This window comes from Cupressus sempervirens, chromosome 7 (assembly GCF_028749045.1).
Source record: "Cupressus sempervirens isolate cs-2001-9-10 chromosome 7, ASM2874904v1, whole genome shotgun sequence".
In the NCBI taxonomy this organism is placed as follows: Eukaryota; Viridiplantae; Streptophyta; class Pinopsida; order Cupressales; family Cupressaceae; genus Cupressus; species Cupressus sempervirens.
In genome coordinates this window covers 741735374-741752667 of record NC_143124.1, presented here as the reverse complement: position 1 = coordinate 741752667, position 17294 = coordinate 741735374, and the positions used below count along the sequence as shown (strand labels likewise).

The 17294-nt window shown below is 37.8% G+C and overlaps 1 protein-coding gene across 3 annotated transcripts in view; it reads left to right on the top strand.

The window, feature by feature from the left end:
- Positions 1 to 17294, top strand: part of UGP3 (UDP-glucose pyrophosphorylase 3) — a 100527-nt gene that overhangs the window by 42016 nt on the left and 41217 nt on the right. For all 3 annotated transcript variants that reach the window (XM_089792791.1, XM_089792792.1, XM_089792790.1), the window contains exon 12: positions 9253 to 9348. In XM_089792791.1, the coding sequence (XP_089648917.1) occupies positions 9253 to 9348 (96 nt within the window). The remainder of the gene's footprint in view (positions 1 to 9252; positions 9349 to 17294) is intronic.

Sequence of the window (17294 nt, the reverse complement as noted above, 5' to 3'; positions counted from 1 at the left end):
ATGTCAACTATAAGCGTTTAAAGGTATGTATTTTAATTAAGTTAAAATGATTAATATTTTTGAAGGTTTATCTAATAGCTCATGCGTGTCCAATGATTGTATCTTGTTATACAAGTCGCTAGGTCCTTACGAAGATAGTTAGAGGTCATACTTGTCGATCAGATAAATGGACTAACGTAGTAACCCATTTTGTAGATCCCATTAACCAATGCTTCTCCCCTTCGTCTGCTCCTGCAATCACTCGTGCAACAGTTTTCCACAATATTACCAAGTTCCATGATAAGTCCATAATAACATTTAACATTGATATTTAACAAGGAATTTAGTTAATAACCATAATTCCGAAATCAAGTAACTGTTAACTACTATCATCATCATATGACAAATAATGGATAACGAACATCATCTTAAAAAAGTTAAACAATCTCATAGGATACAACAGTTATATTCAACTATCCTCTTCACATGAATAGGAAAGAAAAACCCATTCAACTTAGCGTCTATAATAATTTAAATTAGGTCAAAAATTTGGGATGTAATAGAACTGGTAGGTAGATGTAACCATACAATTGCTAGAAATCTAAATGCATCTAATAATTAATTGATAATGCTTAAGTAAACTTAAGCACGAATATGTGAAAAAATCATTTAGTCTAACACCTCCCTTGAAGTGCAACTTAGGGAGAAGATCATTATGCAATATGAAAGCAAGATGCGATATGGGTCCCAACTACAAAACCATTTTAGGTACCCATGCACAATGCAAATAGAAATCTCTCACCGAGTGGAAAAAAGGAGAATGGGAGAAAAATTCTCTCCGAAAGAGAGAAACAATCAAGATACATGGATGGAGGACTCAATCACAGCCCTAATGTCTACATACATCAATGAAATATCCTTCCGTATGAAGGAAGAAAGGAGACAAAATAACCTCCCCATAATGAAGAAGCTCGAATGTCAATGAAAGATGCTTGAAAATAAAAGATGACCCAATGCCTATGCAACACATCTCCCCTTAGGAAGCAACAAATCCACTGAATAATAAAGAAACCATTCCAAATGCAATGAAATGAAGGAGGAAGTCTCTAGATAGGAACATTTGAAACTAAGTAAGAGTCTCCAAGCTCAAACAAGCCTCCACATACTCATGATCAAACTCAACCAAGGAATTTGACAAAACAAGTGAATGAGGAAGCTCATTAATATCAATGGAATGTGACAAAACAAGTGAATGAGGAAGCTCATCAATATTAATCTCCAAAGCTGTATTGACAATAGTTCTCAAACTATCATGAAAGAGGAGAGAAACCCCCTTTTTCTGTCTCCAAAATATGCAAGACGAGACTCAACAAATAAATTTAAAATACCTACCAAATATTCATCCCATAATAAGATTTGGAAAACTGATAGACTTGTTGAATAGAAGAAATCTCCAACTTTGAAGAAGAGGTTGTGGAGGAGAATCTCATCAATAGGCTCAAGAACTCCAAGGTTGACCAAACTTCTCCTCACAAACATGATTCACACTTGATGGAAGGGTGTGGACATCATCCAAAGGAACATCATTATCACTAGGAGCAAAAAAAATGAATGTGACTGAGATGCATGATCAACCACACTATCTCTATTGTCCATATTTCTTATGTATACATGATTAGGAGTGAACTCCACTATCTTACTTTGTTTTGGAATTGGTAGGGGTTGTAGTAACCGGGCGAGTAGAGTATGTTTAGATTTGCTCTACTGGCAGACCACACACTCTCTTACATATTGCAATACATCTCCTTTAAGACCTTTCCATGAAAACCTCTCCCTAAGACGTCCGTAAGTTTTGAGGAAGCTTGGGTGTCCTACTAAGGGTGAGTTGTGTACCTCCAAGATTTTCTACTTCAATTTGGATTCCGACATTAAAAATATTTGATATTTATAGTAAATGATGTCATCCAACACTTTGTATCGATCATCTTGGGTGTTGCCATCCATTAGCTCATAGGCAAATGTGTTTTTGGAATATTCTACCAACAAATGTGCTTTCTAGTCAGCTAAAATCTGGGTCAGTAAACAGATGGCAGGTTTCCTGGACAAAGCATCTGCAACCACATTGTTTTTTCCTTTTACATATTCAATGTCAAAATCAAAATCCTGAACCTTGCTTACCCATTTTTGTTGCCTCTCGTTCAAGTCTCGTTGCTCTAGAAAATACCTCAGACTATTGTGATCTTTACAAACGACAAACTTGGCACCCACAAGATACTGTCGGAACTTGGTTAGTGCATGTACGATGGTTAGCATCTCTTTGTCATAAATGGAATATAAGCGTTCTGTTTGCGTAAGCTTCCTGCTCTCATAGGCTATGGGATGTCTATCTTGCATCAGTAGCACACCAATGCCTTCTCCGGATGTGTCGCAATCCAGAAGGAACGGTCGAGTGAAATTACATAATGCAAGTATGGGACAAGTGCTCATTGTTTCTTTCAGCTTATCAAAAGTGAGTTGCACCTTTTCATTCCACTGGAAGGATCCCTTTCTTGTCAAATCTGTTAGTGGGGCACTGAGCAGAGAGAATCCTTTTACAAACCTCCGGTAATAACTGCATAGTCCAAAATATTCTTGCAACTCCGTGAGTGATTTTGGGGGAGGCCAATCAAGGATAGCTTGAATTTTCTCTTGATGAACTTGAACTCCATATTTACTAACAATATGTCCCAGGTATAATATTTCTATCATACTAAATTCACATTTGGATCACTTGGCGAACAAGAACTGATCCTTCATGATTCGTAGGACTTCATCCAGATGCTTTAGGTGCTCTTCCCATGTCCTGCTCTAAATCATCAAAAAATACCAGTAAGCACTTACACAATTGTTTGTTGAAAATGCAATTCATGCATGATTGGAATGTAGCAGGTGCATTCGTTAATTCGAAAGGCATGACCAAGAACTCATAATGGCTGTAGTGACAACAAAAAGCCGTCTTTTCCATGTCTTCTTCTCTCATGCAAATCTGATGGTATCCGGAACGGAGATCTATTTTTGAAAAATAGATTGCAACATGTAATTCATCCAACAACTCATCTATCCTTGGAATGGGATATCTATTTTTTATTTATTTTTGTTCAACGCATGGTAGTCCACACACATGTGCATTGTCCCGTCCTTTTTGACCAATACCATTCATGACATGAAAGGGCTAGAATTGGGATGGATCCATCCTTTCTCCAGTAGTTCTTGAATCATTTTTTCAATCTCATCTTTGAATTTCTTTGGATGGCAGTATGGTGTGGTTATCACCGGCTTGGCTCCTGCTTCCAACTCAATAGTATGTTCAAACCCTAAATGAGGCGGTATGCCAGGAGGAATGTATATAAAAATTTTATCATGATCACTCAAGATATTCTAGAGATCATCATCTTGGGGAGGTTTTCGTTGCTCTTTTATAGGTTTTGCCAAGACAAAACAATGTACAGCCCAAGCAACGTCATCATGCCGAAAAATTGCCTCCATCCGATGTGCAGAAACTTCCTTTGGACCCTCATTTGCCATTCTGCAGAGAACAACCTTCTTTCCATCGACAACAAAAGTGAAGTCCATTCAGCTTTGAGTGTATTCATCAAGTGTCTCCATCCACTATATGCCCAAAATAACCTCCATATCATCAAGGTCCACTATGAAGAAATCCTCGGTTACCATGTGATTCGCCATTGTGATACTTAGTTGAGGAACAAGGTGTGTGCAGGGTAGAAGAGTCCCTTCGGCAACCTTGACCTGGAATCCTGTGTGCGTCTCTGTAGGAAGACCTCTTTGCTTCACCAAAGATGAGTTTATGAAGTTTAGAGTGGGCCCGCTATCGAGCATTACCATAACCCTTTGTCTTTGGAGGGTTCGCCGTACACGAAGCACCATACACCTTGGGCTACCAGCTAGGGCAATAGTTCCTTCGCGCTGTACCAATTTTGCAATTCTTTTCGTGCGGTTCAAACTAACTACTATGGAGTCCTCGTGGGGTTGGTCCTCTATGGAGGGTATATCTTCCTGTTCGTCCTCATCATTAGACATGACCTCATTGTAGTGGATTTTTCCTTTCCCGAGGCATTTGTGCCCAAGTTCCCATGGTCTCTTGCAGTTGAAACATAGTTTCTTCCTTTGGACTTCTTGTCTAGTAGCTTCGTCCAATGATGGCTTTCTCGGTGGAGGTTTGTTATCTTTGTACCTCGGAAACACCGGCGGTTTGGAATGTGAGTAACTTCGTGAGGATGGGGCCGATGGATGATGCCATACTCCTTGCCTTCCTAATGGCCTCCGATAGGGTGGCAGGATCGAACCCTTTTACCCAACCCTTCAGTGGTTCTGTTAGTTTGTCCATGAAAAGCACTATTTGTCTTCTTTCAGAAATGTCCATGACCAAAACAAAGAGTTTCTGAAATTCTACAATGTACTAGTCAACCAATTCAGTTTGCCTTAGGTATGCCAAATCTTTGAAATTGAGTTCCAGATCTTTACCGTCAAATCGATCAATCAATCTCTTAGTGAATTCTGCATAGGTATTTATTTGATCATACCACAGTATGATGGTGTCGTGATGCCACCATTCATGTGCAACTTCCTCCAAGTGTAATGCCGCAAATTTAATTGCTTCTTCTGGCATAGGATTAAGCTGGAAGTATCAGCTTTCATTACCCACGCTTGCGCAGATATGGATCTCAATCCATCAAATGGAGACAGATTTACTTTACTCAACTTCCTTTTGAGATCATTGTTAAAATATCCTCGATTTCCGCCTCCCAAATAGCTCATTTTTAGATCTGCGTAATCTTTGTAGGATATATCTTCCTCCAAATTTGCATTCTTCCAGTCTTCTCTCAGCTGTTCGTGCATTTCTTCAAAAGTTGGTTGCTTCCCTCCGTGTGGTGCTTCTATCCGTGGGGGAGAAGACAACATGGAAGGTCGAGAGCGTGTTGGATGAGGGCTTGCTTTACCCGACACCTAGTCCACTCTGACCATTTTGTTCACTAGATATTTTATTGTTAGCCAACTTCTTGAGAGTTTCTTCCATGAGACGTTGAGTATCATTGATCTGTGTCTGATTCCTCGCAAGTTCTCTTAGTAGTGCCACAAGTTCGGTAGCTGTGGGTTCTAGTTTTGTAGCCATTCTATCAATGGAATGGGTTCTTCTTCTCTTCCAGCTATACACTCTCATTCATTGTCCACAAGCTGGTAAGATCGAAGCTCTGATACCACTGTAATGTTCCTGACCTCCGTGCATTGGTAACTAGTTCGAGCTCATGCTACACAACACTATACAACATGCAAATACAATGTGGTTGTACAGTAATGAATAACTGGGTGCCGTATGGTAGTGTAGGCAAGACCTGTATGGGGTTGATAAACTATATTTGGTGGAGCAGTGATATTGTGTCATACGGTGACAAACAAGCATACCATACAAAAGAGGATTGAAGGTCGTACGGTGGGCTTGATGATATGCATGGTGGATTGGAAACAAGACTGTACGGTATGTAAGTTAGCGATACGGTGGGGTAACTATGAAGGTCATATGGAAAGTTTGTTATGGAGACCATACGGTAGATAGCAATGGAGGTTGTACGGAAGGTTTGTTATGGAGGCCATATTGAGTAATGGATAGAGCTTGGGTGAACGGAAGTGCAAATAACAAAATGTACGGAATATGCAAAGTAAAACACAAACGTTTTGCCAAGGAATTTATTCATTCAACACAAAAAGAGCTTGATCAAATTAAACATAATTATTTCTCCAATTCACAATATGATGGTGCTCCGATTTGTTAGATCTGAGGGAAGTATTACAAGTGACGAAATAGGGTGAGGGTTGAATCCCACCGGAACCGAAAATAGCCAAATAGGGAAGGTCTTTCACTTCTAAAATGGCGAACAATAGAGAATTCCAATGGGAATTTGCAGTACAAAGAAATAAACTAGAATGCATACCTATGACTACCTTTAAGCCGTGCTTAAATACCCGTCGGGGAAAACTTTCTGAGGGTGTACAAAGATAGCTAACGGCTACACAAACTACGGAAACAAAACAAAAATGGGTCCGAGATATATTAAATCAATCGGCCCATTAACAATAGATTAATGATTTATTTTATAAAGGGAACATTACACAATCCATGAGCAAACAAGAGAATACAACAAATATTCTTCACAAGTCCAACAACTAACTCCTTTGTTCACACGAAATAGTACAAAACCAATATGTAACTTCAATAGAGTAAATGGAGTGGCAAACTGCAAAATATTAGGAAAATACCTTAGCCACTGCAAAGTTTGCAGCAAAAGCTTTATGATGATATATGATTTTCCAAAAATGGACCCTGTTTGTAAAAGTTGTGCTAGTTTGAGCAAAAGGCCTATTAAAGGCATTTCCAAATCACCACATGGCTACATACAACTACCCATGTGACTTCAAGCTGCATGAGTAGCCAAAAAAAGTCCTTGTGCACTAAACACCAAGACACAATAATGCCTACAAACTTCTTTTTAGTTCACCATTCATTGTGGATATCAAGGGATATATATCACCAAAGAACTCTATGTGCTATTCATATGGGATAAAAGTGTGCCAAGCAACATGTGCTTGTGGGGTCCATCGCTAATACTTTGACAAACAATACCAAACCCCAAATGGAGGAAAGGAAATATTTGTGCATAAGACTATAACATTAGAAAGGTAAAAAATGTGGATGCTTTTCAATGAAGAATGTGTGGGGGATATGGGCATGAGCAATGAAGAGGGAGAAGCTCAAATGGATACTATGGGGGGCAACTAGTACTATGTGTGACGAAACACAGATAATTGTCCCCCTATAATGATATACATGCTTGTAGAAAGGAAAGTATATATAAATGATTGAAGCCACTGCCAATAGTTGAGGGAACAAGTTGCCAATTAATGTGCAGCAATAAAGAATGAAACCTCAATATATTAATCTGCCAACCACTGAAATGAATATGTAGGCTTGATTTCTCTTCGCAAATGTATGACTGAAAAACATAATATGGTACTGGACATAATAAGTGGTTGATCCCCATGTGAAGGGCTAGAAACAAATCCAATGTGATTCAATGTATATAAACTGTGCAATGAAGAGTCTTCCAAATCAAATGCAACTTAGATTAGAAAAATACATAATCACAAAAAAAAGGCTTTGGACAATAGGTAATGCTGCCGGTCAAGCACAAAAGGGACTCATTGCAAATAATTTGTAAGTGCTTGGTTAGACATAATAAGTGATCCTTGCAAAGTGAAAAGTGGTAATTGACCAAAATACACTTGAATTGCCAATGAAAACTCAATAAGAGCAGTGGCCCAATAAAAGGATGTGCCCAAATAAAGTGCAGCTAATGCACAACTTGAAGCAGGTATGCCAATGAAAAAACACACCACCCCAAAATAATGCGATCGTTGAATATACTAGAAAATGTTCCTGCCAGAAAACATAGACAGGAATTTACTCTCGTCACTCAAGTAGAAATCTTAATAGATTGATCAATTAATTGGAATGAACAAGAACAAAAACAACAATAGATGGAGCTGCGCCAAATGCAATGGCACATCTATTGACAATCGGAAACTCCTTTGACCTAAAAAATTCAGGCTAATGAAAAACTCTCAATGAAAGGAGATATAGATTGAAGTCTCTAAAACAATGTTGGAGAAATCAACCTCCCAGGAGCACAATCTACAATTAACCTTCACAATGTGAGAAAAACATTTCACCAGGAAGATGAATAGTAATGAGATGATGAAAAAATGTACAAATGTGCCTTGCTTATAATGGTGGCAAGTAATGAATGAGTAGGCAGATGTAATTGTATTGCTAGAAAACTAAATACACCTAATTATCAATTAATAATGCCTAAGTAAACTTAAGTATGAGTAAATGAAAAACTCATTTACTCCAATAGCTTCATTATTTGTCACAACTTGAATGACACTCTCCATGCCCACTTCATGATCACTTTGTGCAACATAGTGTACAAGGTATCAATATCTTTCACATGGTAGGCATCTATCCACAATAAGGTCACCAATAACCCATCTAAATCTACTAAAATCTTGATCAATATGCACCTCCAATCTATCTACCCCTCTAAATAAATAGTCCAACTCTTTTTGCACCAAATTCTTAGTTGACTCCCTATGACATTGTTTTTCATAGCTTTGTCTAACAATGGTCTGTTCAAATCTATAGAATATGTGCTTTGAACCCCCTTTCAGTAACTATCAATGTATTGACCAACAAATCTCAATGTTGAGATCCTTGAAACATGGAATGGTACGCTATCATATACCAAACGTTATTGCATGCCATCCACACTCATGATGATTCTCTTGATTCTATGGGGTACCTTCAAGCAAATGTTACACATCAAGAGTATTGTGAGCACTAAGGAACAAAAATACCTTATTACTGTTCAACTAGAACTAGCTCTAGTGGATAAGCATGTGTATGATGTAGTGGTGGATGAGAGGTGGCAGGTGAGATCGCTTGGTTTTATTGCACTCTGGATTTTAGATGAGTTTGATGTCTTGGCTGGTTTGATCAGTTTGTATCAGTTTTAAGTAGGTTAAGCTTTGTGTTGATGAGATAGATTCTTGGAATGGAATAGCTATCATTGTTAAAATTTCATTAGTACTTCTATGATTGGTTTACCAATTTGTTCCTTTTAGTTCTTTTAGTGACGTAGGGCTCCATTACTAGTCTGAAGCATGCATCTATGTTTGGTCCGAGTGCAAAATCTTCAAGTAATTGTCCTGGTATATCATGATCTTAGATTCATGCTCAACAACATGTAAGAAAAACTGGAAAACTGAGGCATGTTTTAGAAGAATCAAAGAATAACACGAACCTCTATGTACTAAATGTTGAAGGTTATACTTTGACTTCCTTAAAACTTCGGTTCTTGGGGCAATCAAATTTTATTTGCTGTGATCTTAGTTTCATACCAACATGTAGTATCTGAATTAGTGGTTAATTGAGGTGGGTTTTAGATGAATCAACAAACAAAAATATCCACTAATATAGTAAATCTTCAGTCTCTGATATTTGCCTGCTTGGAATTTTTAATTCTTGGGCTGTGACATTTTGATGTATCCAGATACAACAGAGTAATACTCTTCTGCTTTGTTTTAGTGAATTCTGTATATTTATGGATTTTCCTGCTTACCAAAAAAATGATTTGCTAATCCTGTTGTGAATTGTAGCAGGTTGAAGATAATACCTTGTACCTCAATTCTGGACCACCTTTCCTTGTCTTCCTTCATCCCGCCCTGGGACCTCTTTGGGAGGTTATTAGGCAGAAGGTATTGTGCTAGGCTTCCTGCATTCAAAATTCTTTAGAATCTCATCTATACTTAAAATTACAAGATCTTTGTGTGGGCACAATATTTTCAAACAGATCTTTGAAATATATGGTAGGGTGAAAATGATGAATTTGAGACATCCATATAAGCAGAAAACACACTAGTTGCATTTGATGCTTTTTAAAGTAGCAAGTTTACTTTTCTTGTATCATGCTTTTAAAGTGGATAAGATTACAAGAGTTTTTGTTTTCCAGAATACAACAAAAAGATGAATAAAATCTCAACTTGGAATTATTGATAAACCTGGAATTAGTCTGGCCAGTGCATGATCACCTATAGAATATTTTGATTCTCTCTAGTTTTATGCTTAATAGAATATTTGTGGAAAACATTCATGAAATCACTCTTTTGCTGCAAGTTATGTTTTTATGGACTTTTATTATAATGAAAAAACTATTTTCTGATAATATCAGTGGTTTACTTTTACTGATTTGTGGCCATTAAATTGTAGGAGCATATTGATTATTTGGTTTGGACAGAAAGACACAAGGAATGAAACTAATAGAAGTAGGGAAACCAAGAGTTGTGCCATAGATGTTGAAAAAGAGAGGGATGGCGGCACCGATACCCTGTTTTGAGGGAAAGAGAAGAGACAGAGGCTATCAAAACTTGTGACAAAGGTGATAAAGATTTTACCATATTTGAGTGCAAAGGAGAAGGTTGCGTCAGGACCTCGTTCAATGGAATGCAACAGAAGTATTAGGATTTGAAGGGACATTTGAACCACAAGGATTCTAGTCCTAGAAAATAACTAACTGTTAACAAGTAACCTCCTTTTTGGAAGAGGAACCATTAACTCACAAAAGGTCAAGATTAATGTTAGCATCCTTTCACCAACTGTTACAAGTACACATGCTTCTTTTGTGAAGGATAGTCACCAAACAAATGACCATTCACAAAGCAAGAATGGCATCGGCATACCAACCCATCATAATCTAGAGGTTGAGACCAACTTTTATCACCCATTTTCAGCTTTATCTCCTTATGGAGACCATAAAACAATTCATTTGAGTCAAAATTCAAAAAAATGCCATTAACAGTCTATGGAAAGTCTTTGAGGAGGAAAAAAAACTTATTCTAAGTATTGCTTATAGATTTTAGGCTAGTTGGATGCCAAAAATGGAGTGGCAAATTAGGAAACTGCACTCAAACTGGGGCAAGGAAAGAAAGGAGTAGATAGAGAAAATCTAGTTGCCATCATTTGAAGTTAGGTGCTAAAGGCTCTCAATCTTAAGGGGATGTTGATGTTTGGTAGCTTCAGTCAGATAAACCTATATATATATATATATGTGCTCATTATATGAGACAAGTTTATAATTATATGAGAGAAATTTATATATATATATAACTATAATTAATTTTAAAATTATATTAATTATCTAATTAACGAATAGACGTGTCCCATGAAAGGACATCTCTTCATGGCTTATGTGCATTATAAATACCAAAGTAACGTGACTCGGACCCGGCACGGACTCGGCAAGGGTAACTTGACTCGTGACCCGGCTCGGACTTGGAAATGACTCGGCGGTGACTCGACAAAGTGAAAAAATCTTGAAATTTTGAGATTTTTAGGATTTAAAGAACATTCCATGCACCCATTATTGAATAAAGCATAAAGACACAATAACATCATTAAATAGAAGATAATTTGATCATAATGCACATACTTAAAGTTAAAAGTCAAACATACATTGATTACATAAGTACAATACTACAAAGGTAAATTGCTAAATACTATATTACTAGTAATTAAAGTTTAAAGTTTAAACTTTGAAGTTTAAACAGTAGCTGAAGGAAATATTATAAAAGTAAAACATAGAATCATGTATAAAATGATAAATCCATGCAACCCATCAAAATGTATATGTATTATGTATTATGAAATGATAAATTCAACACATCAAGATTCAATGCATCAATAGTCATCATCAAATGTTCCAAATTCTGATCATATATTAAGTTAAACAAAAAGTTAAAACAAGACTATAGCTATGGTTCCTAGTTGGAGTCCTTATCATCATCCTCATCCTCATCCTTATCGTCATCCTCATCGTCGTCGTCATCGTCATCCTCATCCTCATCCCCAACCTCAGCCTCAACCTCAGGCTCAGTATAATCTATAAAATGCCTTTTAGTAAGGCATCTAAGCTAGGTCCTGGATGTCTGAGTAGCCATAGCATTAGCCTGTGAGGTGCCTCTAGGATCAACTGTAGTCTCTGGCTCTGCCAATGCCTATGAGGTGCCACTAGGAACAATTGGAGCTCTTTGGTCCTCTGCTGCCATAGCCATAGCCTCAGCCTGCCCCTCTCTATCTGCCTGGTCAAGCCACTGTAGGTTCTCATCATCAAGGACAAGATCAGTAGCCTCAGTGATCCACTCAAACTCTGGATCAACCTCCTCTAGAGTAATCGGAGAGGTGTCACTATCCAAAATCTCCCTAATCTTAATGCGTAGGTTGTAAGGCACAAAGACTAGCCTATTCATTTTCTGCACAGATAACCTATTATGCCTCTTTGAGTGGATGTGCTCGAACATGCTCTAGTTGCGCTCACATCTAGAAGTGCTACTTGACTGGCTCAAAATGCGGATGGCGATTTGCTGAAGGTTTTTGGTTGAAGGCCCAAACATTTGCCACCATCTATTTGAATTTTGAAAAAAGGAAAACAAAAAAGTATTAGTCTCATTTCAAAATTTGAACTTTAAAGTTTAAAGCTAGAAATTTAGAAACTAGATTGTATAAGGCTTAAGTTGCAATTTTTACCTGGTCACAATTTTGTACGACCTTCTTTGCAAATTTGACTTGAAAAAATGGGCCCTGATGCATTATTATAGGCATCCATTTCAAGCAATATATTTGTGGGATTAGGGGACATCTTCGATATCATCGTGTATAGGCCACTAAGAACCTCCTCATCTACCTTGAAATCTTCACGGAAACTGTATGTCGGATTGAGGTAATAGGCTGCTGCATGGGTGGGCTTATGAAGCTGATTTTGCCATCTCCTATCAATTATGTCCCATATAGGGCCCTAGTTTTCCTCAACTCCTACATATTTGGCCTTAATAGCCTCCTTGACCCTATCCATGCCCTCATAAATGTAGCCCATAGAGGGCTTCTTGCCATCAACAACTCGTAGGAGGGCTACAAGGGGCTTAGTGATCTACAAAACAATTAAACAAAAAAACAATTTAGTGAATGATGAAACTTTGCAAAGTTGGACAATGAAAATAAAACAAAAATATGTATGAGATAAATTAATTTATAAAATTTTAATATTTAAGCTTTTAAAATTTAAAATATAAATTACCTCCACAATCTTCGAACATGTCTCCCAAAAACCTTCATCATCATAAATGCATTTTGTTGTATCTATCCTTGCAGGGTTGCTGGCAAAGGAGGAACTCCATTTTGGACCAACAAACATGCACCTCAAATCTAACCTTGAAGTCAGCAAGGATTTTAGTGTGATAAAATTAGAGGCAAATCTTGTGATACCAGGACGAGCCAACTCCTTTCCTTTCGTATATTGCCTTATAGTGCTGAGGACCAAGGCATGATTATAGATGAACTTACAAAGATTTTTGGCCTTGGTAACACATGATTTCACTCATACAAGCTTGCCAATATCCTCTAACATGAGGTCGATGCAATGGGCCGCATATGGAGTCCAATAGAATTTTGGGTGTCTCTCCATCAAAAGTTTTCCTGAAGCAATTTTAGTAGTACCGGTACTACTAGAAGGGGCAGCAACCACAGCACCACTAGCAGTACAAGGAATAGATGTAGAAGAAGAATGAGCAGCAGAAGCACTAGGACGATAGGGGGGAAAGGAAGAACCTTCTCCAACACAACATGGGGACTCAGAAACATTTTCAGATGAGCGTGGAAGGAAACTAGAACCAATCTGAGCTAACTCTTTTAATTGTTTTTTTTAAAATTCTTTTTCTTGTTCATATATATTTTTCCAAGGCTACATAACAAAAACGTTGAGCCTCAAAAATTGCAGCTCCACAAGGCTCAGTATCATGACCACGTATGCCAGCAATATGGTATTTCAATCTATTTATCCCCCCACTATTAATGGTTTTGCAAAATAGGCATTTTGTTTGAGTTCTAGTTCTACTCGGAAAATCTATGCTGAACTTCCAACACTCATCTTTTTTATTGCCTTTAGAGAGCTTGGTTTTTTTACCTCCAGGAGCCATTATGAGTAAGGAAAAATGTAAAGGTTGTTGCAATAAGACATTTTAGACAAAATATTACCATTTAAGCATTGTATTTTATGAAGATCTAAAGTAAAAAAAAACTCATAGACAAACAAAAAAATTCATGCAAAAAACTCATAAGCATAGAGAAAAAAATCATCAAAATCTAAAAAATCAACTCTTACCTCTTTCAAATGCTTCGGGAAGTGCTGAAAAGAGCTCCTATAAACTCCTCGATGATCTAAATGCAATCTCCAATGTCACAAATGCAAGCTTTTCTCCTCTTCCTTTTAGCTGGTTGCAAAACAAGGAAACTCTATTTTTGTTCTACCTCTCTCTCTCTCTCTCTCTCTCTCTCTCTCTCTCAATAGAGTGTTATGGAAGCCCTTTTAAGGTTATAAGAGTGAGGAAGAAGAAAAAAAATATTAAAAAAGTATGCAAAAATTATTATTTTAAGCACCCGATTTTCTGCCTGCCGCGGCCGGGTCAAGCTGCCCAAGTTAGGCGAGTCACCATGTGACTCGCGAGTTAGGCGAGTTACGCGAGTCACGCCACTTGACTCGCCGCTCGCGAGTCATGGGTCATTATGACTCGGGAGGTTGGCCATGACTTGTGGACTCGTGTGACTCGCGTGACTTGCCGCGAGTCACGTTACTTTGATAAATACAAGAGGTTGCTGCCTATGGAAACACATACCAAACATGGCAGTGCAAATACATTTGCAGCAATCCAACAGAGCCATGTTCCTTTGAAGAAAACAAGATCTAGTTGAACAATTAGCAGATAGAAGAAATAAAACATAGAGGGGATTACCTGCACTGCACAGGAAAAGACAATGCTGGTAGAAGACGATATAAGGCACAGATGGATGTCATGAGAGGTTGAAAATCAGACCATCGAGCAATGAGTAAGAGTGAATAGGTTTCCAAATCATCATTGAACAATTTATACATTAAGCAGTGTTGCGGGCAGCAGAGGATATGCATTGTAAGATATCACCAGGAGAAAAGTGTCAAACTAGAAGGCTTCATTTTCCTCAGTCAACGGGCAGAGATCTCAGGCAGAATAGAAATCACAAAAGACATTAGGTCTACAACGAGGACAGGGATATTATCCAAACTCCTCCGTGCAATTGCTAGTTTGATGAGCATTGTCGCCACCATGTCAAAGGGAGTTGCTTCCAGCGATCTAGGCAATAGCTCGTTGCAGATGTTGCTGCTACCAGCTAGGCACCGTCTGGCTACTTCGTATTCATTTCGTTGGAGACCACATCTCACAACTGATCACTGGCCAGAATCAGATACTCGTACTCCTAATAGCAGTAACGAATGTCTTCAGCACTGTAATGTGGCATCCGTGTAGAATATTAAGGGAAATAATAAAAGTTTCCATCTTTTATTGCCTGTCTTATGAAAACCAACAGATTGCTAAAGGGTTTATTATGAGAGATGCAAACGTTATGTATGAAGGCACCAATTATAAACAAGCAGTTACTATTGCCAATGAAGATGGATTAACCATAGACCTCTCCATGTGGCATACATAGTGTGAAACTTTGGATTACCAAAAAGCATACAAAATACAAAAGCAAGAAAGGTGGGGGGATAATACATTCATTACAACAATTACATGCTCCATTTGAGTGTTAGAAGTGGTGGAGATGACATTGGAGCCATGTATATGTAGTGGAGGTTAACTATTAATGCAAGATATATTATGTTACTTAATTTGTTAGGAAAAAAATAATCATTTATATGTAATGTCATAATATGTTAAGACAAGAGTCCTTGAGGGAATTTGTAAGGAAATGAAATAAAATTAAATGGGGTAAAACTTAATATGGGTCATTCTAATAAGATAATAGGAAATGCCGTTAGTTTATAATTATTTGCATTTTATTGAAAAATTCTTATATTGAGTATTATTGTAGTCTCTCTCTTATTTTTATTTTCACTACATACTATAAGAGCTATTTGCCTTGATCTTTTCCTTTGAGATTGTTATTGCAGGAAAAGGGAGGATTGGTATCAGTTTTAGAGGGAGTCTGACACATTCGTTTGAAGGAGCGGATAGAGGATATGTTTCAGTTGATCTTTGAAGATCTCAATCATATTAGAATCAAAGGGAGTTTTGACTTCATGTCAACTTTTGGTATCATGTGTGTGATTGAATGATTTTATGGGCCTACCCCTTATGTACATGACGTAAAGGAGGAATAGGAATAGGTAGGTCCAAAGGCACACCTAACTATGCTACCACCTCGCTGAGTAAACACCATGAAAGAAAAAACATAGAGAACAACACCAAGGAGAGAAGAAACAACAATATCTTTATTGATTCATCAAATTATCCGCAAACATGCCCGGCTGTGAGGCCTTCTAGGTTGCGGCCAACAAGTTTACAAATTTAAAAATCGATCCTCAGATCCTTGATTCTTCTTTTAGACTTCCTTATCACTTCTCCTAACTTCTGACTCACTGCCAAACCTAAACCTAGACACTTCTATTTATACTTGCCAAAATGGATTACAAAAGATTCTAGATCTTTAGATAAGAGAAGGTCAACCTTCTAACAGTCTGCACATCCGAATGCACGATCCTATCATTAAAAGCACGACTCAACTTAAATGAACAAGTCAGCTCTTACTATTAACCAATCATAGAAAAACTCAATCAAAGAAGGAACCGAGCATTAGCAAACCAATGAGCTCACTCGATACTTGAAGGAATGTCATGTTCCCTCTTTAGCTTTGTCTAGCAGTGACATGAGAGTTAGCCTATTATGAAGTCTCGTAGGATGGCAGTGGTGATCAGGGACTCAATCAGGGTTTCTAGTGTCTGGATTTGGTATTTTAGGCAGTAGTAGATCAATTGAGAGCAGTTCCTTGATTTTAGGAGCAGATTCTTACCTTTTAGGAGGTTGTGATGTTTTCGAGAGTTGAGGTTCTATGAGGTCACCACTAATCTCATTTCAGGAGATTTAGTTGTGTTCCCTATTTTTTAGGAGTATCCCTAGATTTGAGGGTGGGACTACCAGTTGGCCTAGGTTGTCCGACATCAGTCATAGGCAGGTGACAAACTCAGCTCATGTTTTGGAGGTGTTTGGGTTGTTCCTTGGCTACTTGGGAAATATTTTAATATATTTAAATATTCTCCTAAGTTAGCATTTTAATAATTTAAATAAGGCTGTGTTTAGCCATTTTGGAGCAATAAGGAGTTTTCTAGCTCCATTTGGATTGATTTGCCTATGTGTGATAGCTCGCTGGAAAGAGCTCAATCACTACTATTTGATTATCACTTGTCGGGACTTATTTGATGCTTGGAGCAATTTGTCATTAATAAAGTAATGATTTCTCTCTATTTGGACGTCTTTATTTGGGAAATATGTTATATTATAAAGTTCAAATGAAATCCACTTTAGGGTTCTTTTAGGGTTCGATTTGCCTTGGAGAGGGGGTATAAGGAGATGGTAACCTAAAGGTGAGTATCTTTTATCATTTTGTCAACCTATTTTGGACGCCATAGCTCTGGAAGAGCATTCCTCACCTAGGACGCAAACTCTAGTGCTGAGAGCAGATTTGTTGGGACGCAGCCCTCAACAAGATCAGATTCGAAGGTTCTTATGCATACAGTTTGATCAAGGAAGAGGATTGATTTCTAGTGTTGCAGTCCCACTTT